At 37.7% G+C, this 16337-nt stretch overlaps 1 protein-coding gene across 2 annotated transcripts in view; it reads left to right on the forward strand.

The window, feature by feature from the left end:
* The window catches only part of LOC136877471 (uncharacterized), a 169427-nt gene that overhangs the window by 130330 nt on the left and 22760 nt on the right, over positions 1 to 16337 (forward strand). For both annotated transcript variants that reach the window (XM_067151530.2, XM_067151532.2), the window contains 4 exons: positions 4523 to 4681; positions 4765 to 4893; positions 9371 to 9501; positions 10331 to 10418. In XM_067151530.2, the coding sequence (XP_067007631.2) occupies positions 4523 to 4681; positions 4765 to 4893; positions 9371 to 9501; positions 10331 to 10418 (507 nt within the window). The remainder of the gene's footprint in view (positions 1 to 4522; positions 4682 to 4764; positions 4894 to 9370; positions 9502 to 10330; positions 10419 to 16337) is intronic.

Raw genomic sequence — 16337 nt, forward strand, 5'->3', positions numbered from 1 at the left:
AAATTCTTGTGTCTGTGAATACAATGGAAATTGTTTTCCAGGTTATAAAATAAGAAACGGTGTATTTCTGCTATAGGCATAATAAATCTGATTCTATTCTATATCCTCACTTGAGAAATTCACAACTTATTGACCAACTGGTTTATGTCAAGTGAAGATGGTTCCACTCTGAAGCACACTCTTGGAAATGACAGTTCCGCAACATCTGGTGAAACTCATGTGGAATCTGTATGTAAACAATAAGGCAGCAGTCATGGTAAACCAAACCATCTCCAACAACCTGACAGCAAAAGCTGGCACTAGACAGGGATGCATCCTCTCCCAGACATTGTTCAATGTCTACACAGAAAAGATCATGTAGGAAGTCTTGAAGAGTTGGAAAGGAGGATTAATCAGTTAGTGGAAAGAGATCAACAACTTATGGTACACCAACTACACTCTCATGATAGGAACCAGTGCTGAGGAACTGAAGACCATAATGGGAGCTTTGGAGTGGATGAGTAGGGAATATGACCTTGATATCAACAGAGGCAAAACCAAGGTGATGATCATTGACAGAACAGCAGATAACCAGCCCAGTCTACAAGAGATGGAAAATTTTCAGGTTGTAGAGAAGTACGGTATGTGATGGAATAGTAAATAGCACATTTAGCTTGTTTGTACTTGGTGCAAGGCTTAATTGGGACCAGGCATATCTGTTGTGCCATCTGTAAGAATGAGGTAGATGCTAATTAAACAACATTTAGCTTATCTCAAGTTATGTTTTGACTGTAATTGTTATGTACGAAGTAAATATATTATATGATTTAATGTAGGATAATAAATTTGAGTTATAGGCAATATAGTGTTCTATATTATTTCTGTCACTGAATAACAACAGTATGTATACCTGGGCTTCCTTATGTCCAATTAGGAGGAAACTCTGAAGAAATCCAGAGAAGAACAGCTATGATGAGATTGGGAACCTCTAAGCTGAATCAGATTTAGAAAGACACAATACAGTAATAACAAAGAACACCAAACTCCATCTGGTCATCTGGTCTTCCCAGTCTCAACTCTAACTGTGAACACGGGTGGTAGAATACATCCACGGCATCTCCTGCCTGCCGTAAGAGGAAGATAAAAGGGGACCCAGGAACTTTCAGTTTTGGAGCATGGGTTGGCAACCATAAATCCTCTAGCAAAGTCTAGTATGGCTTACACTTACCTGTGCCAAGCTCCTTACCTTCATCTTGCCTATCTAATCTCCCTCAGTCAATGCTCATTCTTTTCTGACCCTGATGGTATCAGGTTTGCATGCCTTCATAGCCCTTTTTTTTACCGATACCTTCATTCTTTGAAGGATTGAGCCTTTTCCTTTTTTCCCCTCTGATTAGTGTTAAGAGAGGATGATAGCCCAGTTGTACTTCCTCTTGAAACTATAATCACCACCACTTTCCCAGTTGTGACTTACATTGTTGAGACCTTGACCCTGAGAAAAGCCAATAGGAACAAGATCTTACCTTTGAGGTGTGGATGATCTAATGCGTCCCGAGTGTTTCTTGGACCAAACGTTGTGCTAATATAATTATCCTGGAAGATGTATGAGTTAGAAGTAAGACTCTTGAACCAAATCCAAATGACCTACTACCGATATCATGGGCACGTCACCTGAAGAACAGATGCAATGGAAAACTAATTGTTCAGGGGAAGATTGGTGGCAAGAGACCCAAAGGCTGGACGCCAATGAGATGGGTGAACCAGCTACAGTCCCTAATTAGGAAGTATCTACATGAAGCAATGGTAGCGGCAAGGAAAGAGGCAATGGGTGTGAGAGAATAAGACAATTGCCAGACTGAAGAGCCACCACACCCTTCAAAACCAGGTCTGTGCTTTGTTCAAAAAGTGGTGCACAGTGGGATCTGTCTCAAACAGAAAAGGCATTATGAAAAAGGATCTTAAGTGATGGAAACCTTGAAGATATGCAGAGCCACACTTCAAGTTCACTCTTTTTAACCATGTAGTTATTTAGCACAGGACACACCTCCACAAGAATAGTGACACAACTCAAACAATGAATGATTTTGAGAATACAAATATAAAAGTTTAAAACACCATATGGAATCAACGGTAATATTTTATCTGACTATTTCTACATGATAAAATTGAACATTTGTATTACATCACGTTTGCACACAGTTTCAATGAAATAAATCAACAAAAGTCAGTATTCTCGAATGACGATGTTCAGTATGCTCAAGTGGTATAACAGCATTTGTGATTTTTCCGAGAAAGAATTTACACTTATGACAGTTTTCTAGATTGAAAGAGAGATTATTTTTGCATATGGAGCATATCATAACTAAAAATGACATTTTTTGAGTTGTGCTACTATTCTTGTGGGGGCGCGAGGAGTGTGGTGTCTAACACATCTCAGTGCTGAGAGGGCTTAAAATTCTAAAAAAAAATTCCGATAAGGTTTTGGTAGTGCACAAGTTAAATGTAGCAGATCCTATCTCTCAGAAAATTCTATGTACAGCTGAAGCAAATCCTTGGAAAACTAAATTAGGAGAGTGATAATTGAAATAACAGAAGACTTTTTTTGCTAGTTGCTTTACGTCGCACTGACACAGTTAGATCTTATGGCAACGATGGGATAGGCCTAGGAGTTGGAAGGAAGCAGCGGTGGCCTTAATTAAGCTACAGCCCCGGCATTTGCCTGGTGTGAAAATGGGAAACCACGTAAAACCATCTTCAGGGCTGCCGATAGTGAGATTCGAACACACGATCTCCCAGATGCAAACTTACAGCCAAGCGCTCCTAACCGCATGGCCAAATCGCCAGGTAACAGAAGACTAATGACAATGTTGTCCGGCCCTGCGATGTAGGGAGCAACGTGTTCGCCTGTCACCCGACGGCCCCAGGTTCGATTCCCGGCTGGGTCAGGGGTTTTAAATTGTAAATGATTAATATCCCTGGCCTGGGGACTGGGTATTTGTGTCGTCCTTAACGTTCATTTCCTCACATTCAACACTCTACACTGCCACAATTCCACTTACATGCAGGTTCCTCTCAAATAATGAAAGTAGTGGCAAAAGATCTATAGAGGTCGACGCCATGAACAATATATTTTTTAAAAAAATTATGATGTTCATCACAGAATTTCCTTCGAAGATGTCAGATCTACATAAATGAAAATGGAAATAATTTTCAGCAGCTGCTATAACGTTAAGATAAGAAAAAGAAAATCATTGCATGCTTTTCATTTCTTTCCTGCGTTTTAAATGATAATAAGCTGTTTCCTAATTTCTTCTTGTTGAGGAGGACAGTAGCTGTGTCCAGCAGGGAGGACCGGTAGGGCTCTGGGGAAATACAGCCTTTCCTTCCCATCTGGAGTTTTTCATTAACTACTGTTTGGGGGGCACTGTATTACCCAGAAACAATGTGTGTGGTAAATCTAAATAAATCTAAATTATAGAAGGGAAAGATAGATTATTACTATTTTTTTTTTTTTGCTAATTGCTTTACGTCGCACCGACACAGATAGGTCTTATGGCGATGACGGGACAGTAAATGGCTGGGAGTGGGAAGGAAGTGGCCGTGGCCTTAATTAAGGTACAGCCTGGTGTGAAAATGGGAAACCACGGAAAACTATTTTCAGGGCTGCCGACAGTGGGGTTCGAACCTACTATCTCCCGAATACTGGGTACTGGCTGCACTTAAGCAACTGCAGCCATCGAGCTCGGTATTATTATTATTATTATTATTATTATTATTATTATTATTATTATTATTATTATTATTATTATTATTATTATTATTATTCCTGGCCTTTTCTCAGCTACATGGGGTGGTACTATGTCTAGATTTGTTCCAGTTTTACAGCTGGTTGACTTTCCTGTTGCCAACCCTATGTGGAGGGATGAATACATTATTGGGTGTTTGTAGTCTAATGTGCTGTATGTAGATGAAGATTGAGATGAACACAAACACCTAGCCCTCAACAAGAATAATTAACAATATATAAAGTTATAATCCCTGACCCCACCAGGAATCAAACCCAGGGACCCCTGAACTGAAAACCGGTATGCTGACCATTTAACCAAGGAGCTGGAGATGTTTTTTTTTTTTTTGTTACAATTTGTTTTACGTTGCACCGACACAGATAGGTCATATGGCAATGATGGGATAGAAAGGCCTGGGAGTGGGAAGGAAGCAACCGTGACCTTAATTAAGGTATAACCCCAGCATTTGCCTGGTGTGAAAATGGGAAACCATGGATAAAAACCATCTTCAGGGTTGCCGACAGTGGGATTTGAACCCACCATCTCCCGGATGGAAGCTCACAGCTACGTGCCCCTAACCGCATGGCCAACTCGCCCAGTAGGTCATTGCTGTTTTTATTTTTATTTTTATTATTATTATTATTATTATTATTATTATTATTATTGTTGTTGTTGTTATTGTTTACTTGATCTGTTTTGTACCTTTTCAAATATTGCTTCATATTTATAAGATTAACCGGTACATTTTTCTTGAATAGGAGAATCGATGGAAGAAACGAGGAATATCATTCACAATCATGAAGTTCCCCATAATCAGTTTTGGAGGTTTCTATTCATTGGTTTCAATATATCATCAGGACGGCACAGTGTCTGTGTGTCATGGTGGCTTAGAGTGTGGTCAGGGAATCAATACAAAGGTGAGTACCGGGTACCTTCAGAGTTTGATATTAATCAATTCATGGATGTACTGAGAGCATAATCTTGTATTTTCATATTGCAGGTGGCTCAAGTTGCTGCTAAGTTCCTGGGTATTGACTTGGATATGGTGAAAGTGAAGCCTTCTAACAACCTGACAGCTCCTAATAGCATGGCTACTGGAGGCAGCATTGCCAGCGAGTCTTGTGCATATGTAAGGATAGAAATACATTACATATTCTAAAGTTAAGGAGAAGTGCTCACAATGGTTATGGAAAGTTACATAGACACAATTCCTTCCTTCTACTTTGCAGCAGTTCTGGGCAAACTGTCAACGGTTGTTGGGTTTCCCCTACATCTCTGTCATATGTGTGTGCATTTGTTGCCATGTCATAGTACATAGATTAACTAAAGAAATTAGAATATTCAAACATATTAATGATGATAATAATAATAATAATAATAATAATAATAATAATAATAATAATAATAATAAATATTATATATTATAATATTACATTATGAAAATTTATTATTATTATTATTATTATTATTATTATTATTATTATTATTATTTTTTTTTTTTTTTTTTTTTTTTTTTTTTTTTTTTTTTTTTTTTTTTTTTTCATGGCATGATTCAGGCTATGAAGTCTGCTATTCTGCCAAACCATGTCTTGCAACACTACAGTGTAGCCTACATAGAGTTTAATAATGTTTTGCACATATTACATTTCCTACTATAATAGGAAATTCTACATAGCTACACAAAAAAACATTAAAGGAAAGAAAAGGAAAAAAACTTATATGAAATATCCCAGAATGAAGAAAATTGTCCTAATTTGTTAATAAAAATGAATTTAACACAAAACTTAGTAACACGCGGAATGAAATAAAACACACAAACTCAATTCATGTATTTACACTCAACTTAATCTAAGTACCGTTGCCAACATTTAAAAAAATATATCAGTTCAGATATGGTGTCCCAGGCATCACAGGGCAATGAATTCTATGTTTGACTCGTACTAACAACAAAAGAATTATAGTAGACGGTGGATGTGTGATTCAGTGTTTTGAGGATTATGTTAGCAGCAGTTCTGGTTGGGTATGAATGGTTGAAAGCAAATGGGAAGTATGTGCTAGATAAGAAGGGGCTACTTGTATATTATTTTATAGAGTAGAAGCAAAGAGTGATAGCTACGATGCTGATTTAGTTAAAGTCAATTTAGCTCATGGAATTCATGAGTTATATGATGAAATTTTGGAATGTTCATTATAAGTAGACACAAGCATCCTGAGCTCTCTGAAATCTATTAGATAGGGTGCACTTAGTTTGCTGTTCACGATGTCACAATAGTCAAACAGAGGCATTATTAGCTGTTGAACCCCAACAATTTTCTGACCTTCAAAGGAAGTAAATCTTTCCTTGTTTTAAGTGAGTAAAGGGAGGAAAAATTCTTGTTGGCATATAACTGTTATGTGTTCTGTCCAGTCAAGGTTTTTGTCCAGTATTAATTGTAAATATTAATAGTAAGTGGAGGCTGGATCACTAGTTATGTTTCATGCCTACTATATTTGTAAGCTAAGCTAAATTGCATCCATTATGCCACCCAGTATTAGGGGGCTCAGGGTACAAATTCATGTTTAAGTGAAGAACTTGATACATTTGATTTCTCTAGCCTTGTGTTTAATGTGAATAAGTGGTAGCTTGGATACAAGTGTCTTACAGTTTTTTGGCATAGATGGATTACAGATTTACAACATAACATGTGAATACCAACAATTCTAAAATGTAAATGTTAAGGTTGAATAACCAACATCACTAGTATCAGCATCTCTACATAAGAAGGACATGTATTCCTTCTTTAGTTACTGTAATTTCCTTTACATACTAGTAGAGTCAAAAAGTAACCAAACATGTAGAACTTTTATTACAAAAACATGGAACCTTTTACACAACATCACCTTCAAGGTAATCCTTTTGGCCAGTCACACGCACTTCTGCAAGCGTCTGTACCAGTTTTGGAAACAGTCCTGCAGTCCATCATTGGTTACTTCCCACAGAGCATGCATCACTTCAGCACCTTGATTAGGATTTTGACTTAACAGTTTGTAAGCCTCTGGAGCAGGTCTGGAAAATATAGAGAATGTGGAAGGACTTACTGAGTATCCCATGTGCAGGGGTGTTGTATGATTGCTGTCCTTGCCACAAAAATTAGACAGTTTTCATCACATCATCATCATCATCATCATCATCATCATCATCATCATCATCATCATCATCAATCATCATAATCATCATCATCATCAGTTTGCCCTTCCAGCGAGCCAGGTAGGTTTCATTACACTTCATCAAAAAGGATGTAAAACATGTATCCCTAGCGATGATTAGACATTCAGGAATGAATTCAAAACGTACCTCTCTCTGCATAATGAAGAACACTTCGAGCATAGCTTTTCCCTTTGATTGGTCTGCATGAAATTGTTTTTAATGTGGTGAGGCAAGTGATTTCCACATTGATGACTACTGTTTTGATTGAGTGTCATAGCAAAATTGCTACCTCTTCATCTGTAATTGCCCTCTAAAGAAATTCTAGTCTGTTAATCAGTTTTCTCCTAACTAGTTGTTCCTCTTCCCCTTGCTTATCAGTTAGGCTTTCTGGAACAACACATTCACACACATGTTGTATCTTCAAATATTGTGAAGGATGGACTGTGTAGAATCATGTGAAATGTCTGATACATATGTCATGGCATCTATCAACTGTCGTGTGTTGCCTTCATAGCAAGGTGTAGCCGGTGAAAGTTTTGTTACTTTTTGATTCTACTGGTATAAGGTTTAATCAGAACCATTTCAGTCGAAACCATTTCACACTGAAAGAAAATTTAAGACTACATTTATTTTAACTCCATTAACACAATACAGAGGTACTGAAGTAAACTGTTCTTAACTCCTGTGACTCATTCAGACCTTAAGAAGGCCTAGGTCCTCCTAAGACAACTACTGTTCAATAATGATGTTACTGGTTTTTCAACCTACTAATTATTTTTACAGTTTTTGGAGATGCAAACTATTGATCTGTAAAAAGACCTGCAGCTAGTGATTTGGCAACTCCCTTATCCATACATACCCTCTGTCCTAAGCTCAAATAATATCCCTAATGTATTTACTCAGAAATAGGATAATGAGTTGTTGTTCTTCCTTTGGATGACTAATTGCAGAAGTTAGTTGTTTTTGTTTTTCTTTTTCTCCTCATTATATGCCTATTTGTATATACTAAATTGCTTGAGTTAATGGAGTGAATAATCTCAGTTCCTTTATTCATCCTTTCCATCATCTCTCTGTACTACTCTTATCAATCCATGAGATCCAAAGCATGCATACCTGTAATGTCATATTTCAAACGAGTCTTGGTATTTACGGCCATTCTGTGTGCTGCATTTCAACTTTCTGTACTATACAGCAATGGTGGAAAGACATAACATTGAAGAATGTGAACTCTAAGATCTTGGCTTAGTAGTTTACTCCATAGTAAATATTGATTCTAACAAATGTGCTTGTTGCTGCCAAACAATCATTCACTACTGATCTGCATTTAGGGCAGTCGCCCAGGTGGCAGATTCCCTATCCGTTGTTTTCCTAGCCTTTTCTTAAATGATTGCAAAGAAACTGGAAATTTATTGAACATTTCCCTTGGTAAGTTATTCCAATCCCTAACTCCCCTTCCTATAAACGAATATTTGCCCCAATTTGTCCTCTTGAATTCCATCTTCTGCTTCCAACATCTGCTTGATATTGATATTTCTCTCTCTTCTTTCTGAAAATGAGCTTTGTCCTTTTAATATTACTGTTACAGGCAAGATTAACTTTATCATGCAATGCTTGTAAAACTTCTGTTTTTTCAGCCTTCACTGCAATATCATCTGCGTAAGAATGTTGTTATGTTCATCATTCACTCTGATGCCTTCAGTTGAGGATGTTTTAGGTGCATCAGTTATCATTGCCTTGTAGTAGAAGTTAAACAAAAGGGCGAACAAAATACACCCTGACACACTCCACGACATACTTAATTTTCCAGAGGTACATGTCTTTCAGTTCTGACATTGATCTTTTCATGACAGTAAAGACTGACAATGATTTGTATATCTCTAAGTCTGACCTTTTAAAGAATTTTGACTGAGCTCGATAGCTGCAGTCGCTTAAGTGCGGCCAGTATCCAGTATTTGGGAGATAGTAGGTTCGAACCCCACTATCGGCAGCCCTGAAGATGGTTTTCCGTGGTTTCCCATTTTCACACCAGGCGAATGCTGGGGCTGTACCTTAATTAAGGCCACGGCCACTTCCTTCCCACTCCTAGCCCTTTCCTCTCCCATCGTCGCCATAAGACCTATTTGTGTCGGTGCGACGTAAAGCAACTAGCAAAAAAAAAACATTTTGACAACATTCTCATGCTGAATCCCATCAAATGCTCTCTTGTAATCTACAAGGTGAGCATACACATCATTGCTTTATGTCTTGATATCACTGAACTGACTTTGCATAATCATTCTTGTTTTTTTATAAATGTCACAAATGAATAGATTGAAGGATTGGATCAAATTTGCAGAGAGGCATGGAAAAGATTAATATAAATTGGATAAATGTATTGTGATTAAAATATGTAATAATGATGGTTCTTTTGCACTTACAGGCTACAATGATGTGCTGTCAGGAACTGCTGAAACGTTTAGAGCCAGTGAGGAAAAGTCTCCATGAACCGACATGGAAAGAGCTTGTTGGTAAAGCTTATGAAGAGAATATAGATATGTGCGCTAGCTACATGTGAGTGAATTAGAAAATAATCTTTTTTAGTGATTGTTCAAACAATAGTTGCTTATACAATACACACACCAGAAAGAGAAGCAGTTCAATGTATTGATAGCTGCCATAACTCTACTTTTATATTTTACATGGGTTTTTCTACATTCACTCATGTGGTTAGTGGCTGCAGCTGGAAGTTTGCATTTGGAAGATATTGGATTCAAACTCCACTGTTGGCAGCCCTGAATATGGTTTTCTGTGGTTTCCCATTTTCACATCAGTCAAATTCTGGGGCTGTACCTTAATTAAGGCCATGGCCGCTTCCTTCCTACTCCTAGCCATTCCTATTCCATCATCTCCATAAGACCTCTCTGTGACATAAAGCAGATTGTAAAAACCTACATTTACTGGGAGTATTACATTTCAAACTGTAGGTCAACTTCTCCATGTCTGACCTCAATTACCGTGTATCTTTTAGTATAAATCCAACACACCGAGCAATTTGGTTGCATGGTGTGGGCTATGTAGCTGTTAGCTTGGTCAGTGTGAACCCTCTTAAACCCACTGTCAGTCGACCTGAAGATGGTTTTCTGTGGTTTCCCATTTTCACAAGAGGCAAATGCTGAGGCTGTACCTTTATTAAAGCAATGATCACTTCCTTCTCAACCTTAGCACTTAGTTATCCCACTCTGACATAACACCTGTCTGAGTTGCTGCAACATTAAGTTAAATGGAAAGAAAACTATAGTTCACATGAACAAAATTAGAAATGTTACTGCATGCTATAAATGAAGCAGTTTTTGAAGGAAGCTTTAGTAGAACAGACTGTTCAATCAACCTCTTATTTCAGGTCTAACGGTACTGATATCAAACCATATTCTGTGGAAGGAGCAGCTGTTGCTGAGGTGGAGGTAGATGTCCTGACTGGTCAGATGATAGTGAGTTTACTTTCTTGTTATATTATTACAGTTATAATGAATGAAATTTTTTGTTTTGCTACCATCACAATATCAAGGTAAGCTGATTTAAGGAAAGAAACTAGAAAGCACAAAACATCAGCCTTGAACTTTTGTTTCCAAAATATTGGTAGCTCACAAAGTTCAGTAGCGGTGATTAGGGGGGGCGAGGGGGGGCAGTCGCCCACCTACTTTGTGGAGAAAACTTTGCATTTGTATTCCATTTTAGCTGGATGAAACAAGGAATTATAGGAATTATTAAAACAAGCTATTTGTACAAGCCCTGTTGTCTTATCAGCTAATTATTTGCTTTAATTAATAACAAAATTATTAGCGGAAATACGCAACAAAGTCGTTCACGCGGTTAACCGATTTGTATAGCGCCACAGAGAGTACTGTAGTGTAGACTTTGTATGTGCTGTGAGGAAGGGTACACGTGCATTCATTAGTCTGGCAGTCTATTTAGTGTCAGTGTTTTTAATATAATCACGCCGTACGTCTATTTAATTGTAATACATGTGTAATATTGTTCCTCTCGTGAAAGTTTTATTGTACAGTATTGAATCAACAGGTAAGTTGGTAGGCTGAGAATCTTTACCTCTCTGTCGAAATTTCATTTAGTAGTTTTTTTTTTTTTCTTCAGTTTTAATGTATAATGTATATACTCCCCATCCCCACCCCACCCACTATATCCCACAAACTGGGGTACTTTGTTGTCTTTACATTTTTTTGCCCCCCTACTTCTAATTCCCAATCGCCGCTACTGACAAAGTTATCTTTAGCCATATTACTTACATCATTATAATCATTATCATCCTCATCCTCACTGATGCATTTTATTATAAATATACCATGAACACAATGACCATCCTTGAATCTGCTTCACGCATCAGTCTCACGACCACTTCCTTCTACTGGTTGCCTGGCTTAGCTGCACAAACTCTCTCCTTCTTCCTATATCTCTTCAGCAAACAGGGACTGTAAGTGATAATTGATCAATCAATCAATCAATCAATCAATCAATCAATCAATCAATCAATCAATCAATCAATCAATCCTGATTGGCATTTAGGGCAGTCGCCCTGGTGGCAAATTCCCCATCTGTTGTTTTTCTATCCATTTTTGAATGAATTCAAAGAAATTGGAAATTTATTGAACATCTCCCTTGGTAAGTTATTCTAATCCTCAACTCCCATTCCTATAAACGAATATTTGCTCAAATTTGTCCTCTTGAATTCCAACTTCATCTTCATATTGTGATCTTTCTTACTTTTAAAGACGCCACTCAACATATTCGTCTATTGATGTCATTGCATACCATCTCTCCACTGACAGCTTGGAACATACCACTTAGTCGAGCAGCTCATCTTCTTTCTCCCAAGTCTTCCCAGCCCAAACTTTGGACCATTTTTGTAACGCTACTCTTTTGTCAGAAATCACCCAGTACAAATTGAGCTGCTTTTCTTTGGATTTTTTCCAGTTCTTGAATCAAGTAATCGTGGTGAGGGTCCCATACACTGGAACCATACTCTAGTTGGGGTCTTACCAGAAACTTATATGCCCTCTCCTGTACATCCTTACTGCAACCTCTAAACACCCTCATAACCATATGCAGATATCTGTACCCTTTATTTACAATCCCATTTATGTGATTACCCCAATGAAGATCTCTCCTTATATTATGACCTAGGTACTTACAATGATCCCCATAGGGAACTTTCACCCTATCAACACAGTAATTAAAACTGAGAGGACTTTCCCTATTTTTGAAACTTACAACCTGACTTTTAACCCCTTTTTTCACCATATCATTGCCTGCTGTCCATCTTACAACATTATATAGGTCATTTTGCAGTTGCTCACAAACTTGTAACTTATTTATCACTCTATACAGAATAACATCATCTGCAAAAAGCCTTATATCTAATTCACTTTTCTATTCATATCATTTATATTCTAAAACAAATAAAATTTTCTGTAAAAGATGCCCTTAACATTACAGTTAAGAGAATTCTGTAATCATAGTACCAAGCATTTCATGACAACAAACACGCAGAGTGCTTGATTCTGGGACTACCGAGTTTACAGATACTGAAATTCTACAAGATTGACAACAGATGCTTAACATGTCCATTAAACTTACAAAAGTTTTGTTTGGTACAAGTAAATATCAGTCAGTCAGTCAGTCATCTGCATTTAGGGCTGTTGCCCAGGTGGCAGATTCCCTATCAGTTATTTACCTCATATTTACATGTATTTACAACTAGCGAATGTACCCGTGCTTCGCTACGGTATTCTACATTGTATTCGGTTATCGAAGTAAATAGTGTACATGCAGTAAATAAGATTGTTTTAAAATTGCATGTCTCTTAGCGTTATCCGAGAAAGAGCATGGGGAGTTCCCCGTACGTTGTTTCCAATGTAAAGTGTTTGTTACGGATTTGTGATATAGCGGCAGACTCACTTGCCTACTGCCATTCACAATCGAGTTGGGATGATTACGTAATAATTGCAGGCCCCATTGCCTACTACGCGGACAAAATCGATTTGGGGAGTTTTCGTTAATATGGCAGCCCCCTTCCTACTTCCAGACAGATTTCAGTTGAGGAGTTTTTATTATAATGGCAGGCAATTACCCTACTATCACTCGAAATTGAGTTGTGCAGTTATCATTATAATGCCAGGCCCATTTTCCTACTGCCAGTCAGCTTACTGCCAGTCACACCAAGTTGGTGAGTTTCCATCAAAATAGCAGGCCACTATGCCTAATGCCAGTCACATTTTAGATGAGGACATTTCTTTATAATGATAGGCACCCTTGCCTACTGCCAAACACAATCGGGTAGGGGAGTTTTAAACAAAACTGCATGCTCACTTGCCTTCTGCAAGTCAAATCGAGAAGGGAACTATTCATTATAATTGTAGGCTTTCCTTACTAATGACAGTTACACAGGAGTTGGAGAAGGAACCCTTTCCTACTGCCAGTCAAAGTCGGTGTGGGGAGTACTTATTACAATAGCAGACCCACCCTTTCTCGATCGCTAAAAATCGACATCAGTGAATATATATAGATCGACATACGAAAGTATATGCGTATTTACAATATTGAAGACCTTCATTTACAGATTAACTGCTACTAAACGTACGTCATATCGACAAAGGATTATACCATAAGACACGCCGGATTTAGTGGCCTAAATGGCTGGTCCTATGATATGTCATCTATTCTTGGGTCAGATTGAATTAGAAACGTGGAACAGGGTAAAGGTTTTGTAAGATTATCTCACATTACATTACTTTTCGGATACATACATAGCATTTGGCTCACATATGGCTACTGGGTGGGCCAATTTTCGTGAAGAGTTTAATGATTCTGTATTTCATATAAGTAAATGAAAGTATGAATTATGCATGTGAAAATTCCAAATTGACTTAACATCGATTAAAGAGAAAAATCAAACGTAAAAGGGATACAGATACGGCAAAAAGTCATAAGACCACGGTTGTAGATCATTCCAAATTGAACGGAGATTGTGCAATCCGTTATAGGATAGGAATTTCCGAAGGTCTGCACCATCATTAAAATTGCCTGCGTATTTCGATATTCTTCGGGGATTCAAAGTGAAAAATTTAATGATCTAGGAAGTTTTCCGTTCGTTACAGGCTTAAACGTATAATTTTGTCTAATTTCAATTATCTTCTTTTTCTTCTGGCAGATTATGGCGCAATTTGGATTTTGGGCGAGGCGGGTAAAAATTAGTACTTTCAGGAAACTAAACCAAAAATTATGGAGATGGTCATTATTACCCCTTAAACGGAAAGCTGTACGAAAATTTCGCCAAAATAGTCAGTGTAGAGGCACACAGTCGTTACGATTTGATTTATATAGATAAGGAATCTGCTCCATGTAAAACACCTTTTGGGCTATGTCCGCTGGACTTAACCTGCAAAAGTGACCATTCATGATATCTCCCTTAGTAATCCTCCTGACGAAAGAATGCACATGAAAAAAAGGTTTAGAGGTGGAATTCCATCACGTTTGGTCGATTTCCAGTCAGGTTGGTCTTGTTCTGTATATGTTGTGGAAGAGTAAAATCACCATTTCGGTTCCCTATAAACCGCCAGTCCATTCCGGAACATGAAATGTTATTTACGTTTAAAACCTACCTTTGGACAGGTGGATGCTAAATATAAATTTTGGTTCGAATGTCTTCAGTAGTTTTCAAATTGTAAGGAGTACGCTTTACACGCACCCGCTCGCGAGTTAAGTCCGATGGGACTTGTACAGATAAACGGTCCGTTAATGATATCTCCCTTATTAATCCTCGTATCGAAATGATGCACATGAGAAAAAAGGTTTAGAAATTATTATCTACCAAGGTAGGTAGATTTCCATTAAGTTTGGTTGTGTATATTTTGTGGAAGTGCAAAATCACTGTTTCGGTTTCGTATAAACCCCCAGTCAGTTCAGGGATTTAGAAACAATATTTGCCCAAAACCTATCAAGGACAGGTGTATTCTAAATATGAGTCTTGGTGGAAATACATCCAGTAGTTTGTAGCATTCGCGTACATACGGCGTAATTAAGGAAGAAATAATACAGTTAAGAAAGTTGAAAGTAATAGAAAATGGATTATAACTGCGGACAGCCGGATAACGACAAATATGTAAATGCCAAGTGAATGTATTGGAAAATCAAATGCCCCTCAATAAATTATGCTAGTGTGAGTAATGGATATAATAAAGCAGTAACAGAGGAGAAATTTAGGTCAGTGATTCTTAGGTAAACAAATAATAAGAAGATGACTAATGGTGTTATTACTTAATCTATTCGAGGGCAGTTATAATATCCAACGATATTCCGCCAATATCCCGCAAATAGGCCGATTGACGCCTCTCTTGCCTTCTACCCAAGGAACAACCACGAATTTAAAAGCATGATGAGGAAAATGGCAATACGTTACTTCCCTGCTGGCATGCAGTCAGAGACGTTGCCATGGTAACCTGTAGTTTCGTTGTCGGTCTGTCGGTCACTCAATGCAGAGCATGATACCAGCGGAAAATTGTAAATTTCTCCGTCATGTGAAGAGTAAGGTAAATTATGAACATAACGAAAGTTGTTTATAATGAAGAGACGTTTCACGTACGGTAAACGAAGTTTACAGAAAATCAATAGTATAAGAGAAAATGGAGGAAACCCATTCTGGTTTTCCTATAAACCACCCTTCTATTCGACGATTGTAAAATAATATGCATATAGAAACCTTCCCTGAGATGAGTATTCTGTAAATATGAAGTTTGGTTGAGATCTATCCAGCCGTTTCGAAGTGATGGTGGAAAAACCACTCAGGTTTTCCTATAAACCCCCGTCTATTGAAAGATTTTAAAATGATATGCATATCGAAACCTTCCCCGGGATGAGTATACTCTAAATATGAAGTTTGGTTGAGATCTATCCAGCCGTTTCGAAGTGATGGTGGAAAAACCATTCTGGTTTTCCTATAAACCCCCGGTCTATTCAAAGATTTTAAAATAATATGCATATCGAAACCTTCCCCGAGATGAGTATACTCTAGATATGAAGTTTAGTTGAGATCTATCCAGCCGTTTCAACGTGATGGTGGAAAAACCATTCTGGTTTTCCTATAAACCCCCCGAGTATTGAAAGATTTTAAAATGATATGCATATCAAAACCATCCCCGGGATGAGTTTACTCTAAATATGAAGTTTGGTTGAGATCTATCCAGCCGTTTCGACGTGATGGTGGAACAGACAAACAAACAGACAGACAAACAGACAAACAGACAAACAAACAGACACGAAACGTAAAAACCACCGATTCGGTCTTGAGTTGACCTAAAACGGATAAATATCTGAAAAATTGGCAAAACAAAAGAAAT

The sequence above is a fragment of the Anabrus simplex genome, chromosome 7 (genome assembly GCF_040414725.1).
Source record: "Anabrus simplex isolate iqAnaSimp1 chromosome 7, ASM4041472v1, whole genome shotgun sequence".
Classification (NCBI taxonomy): Eukaryota; Metazoa; Arthropoda; class Insecta; order Orthoptera; family Tettigoniidae; genus Anabrus; species Anabrus simplex.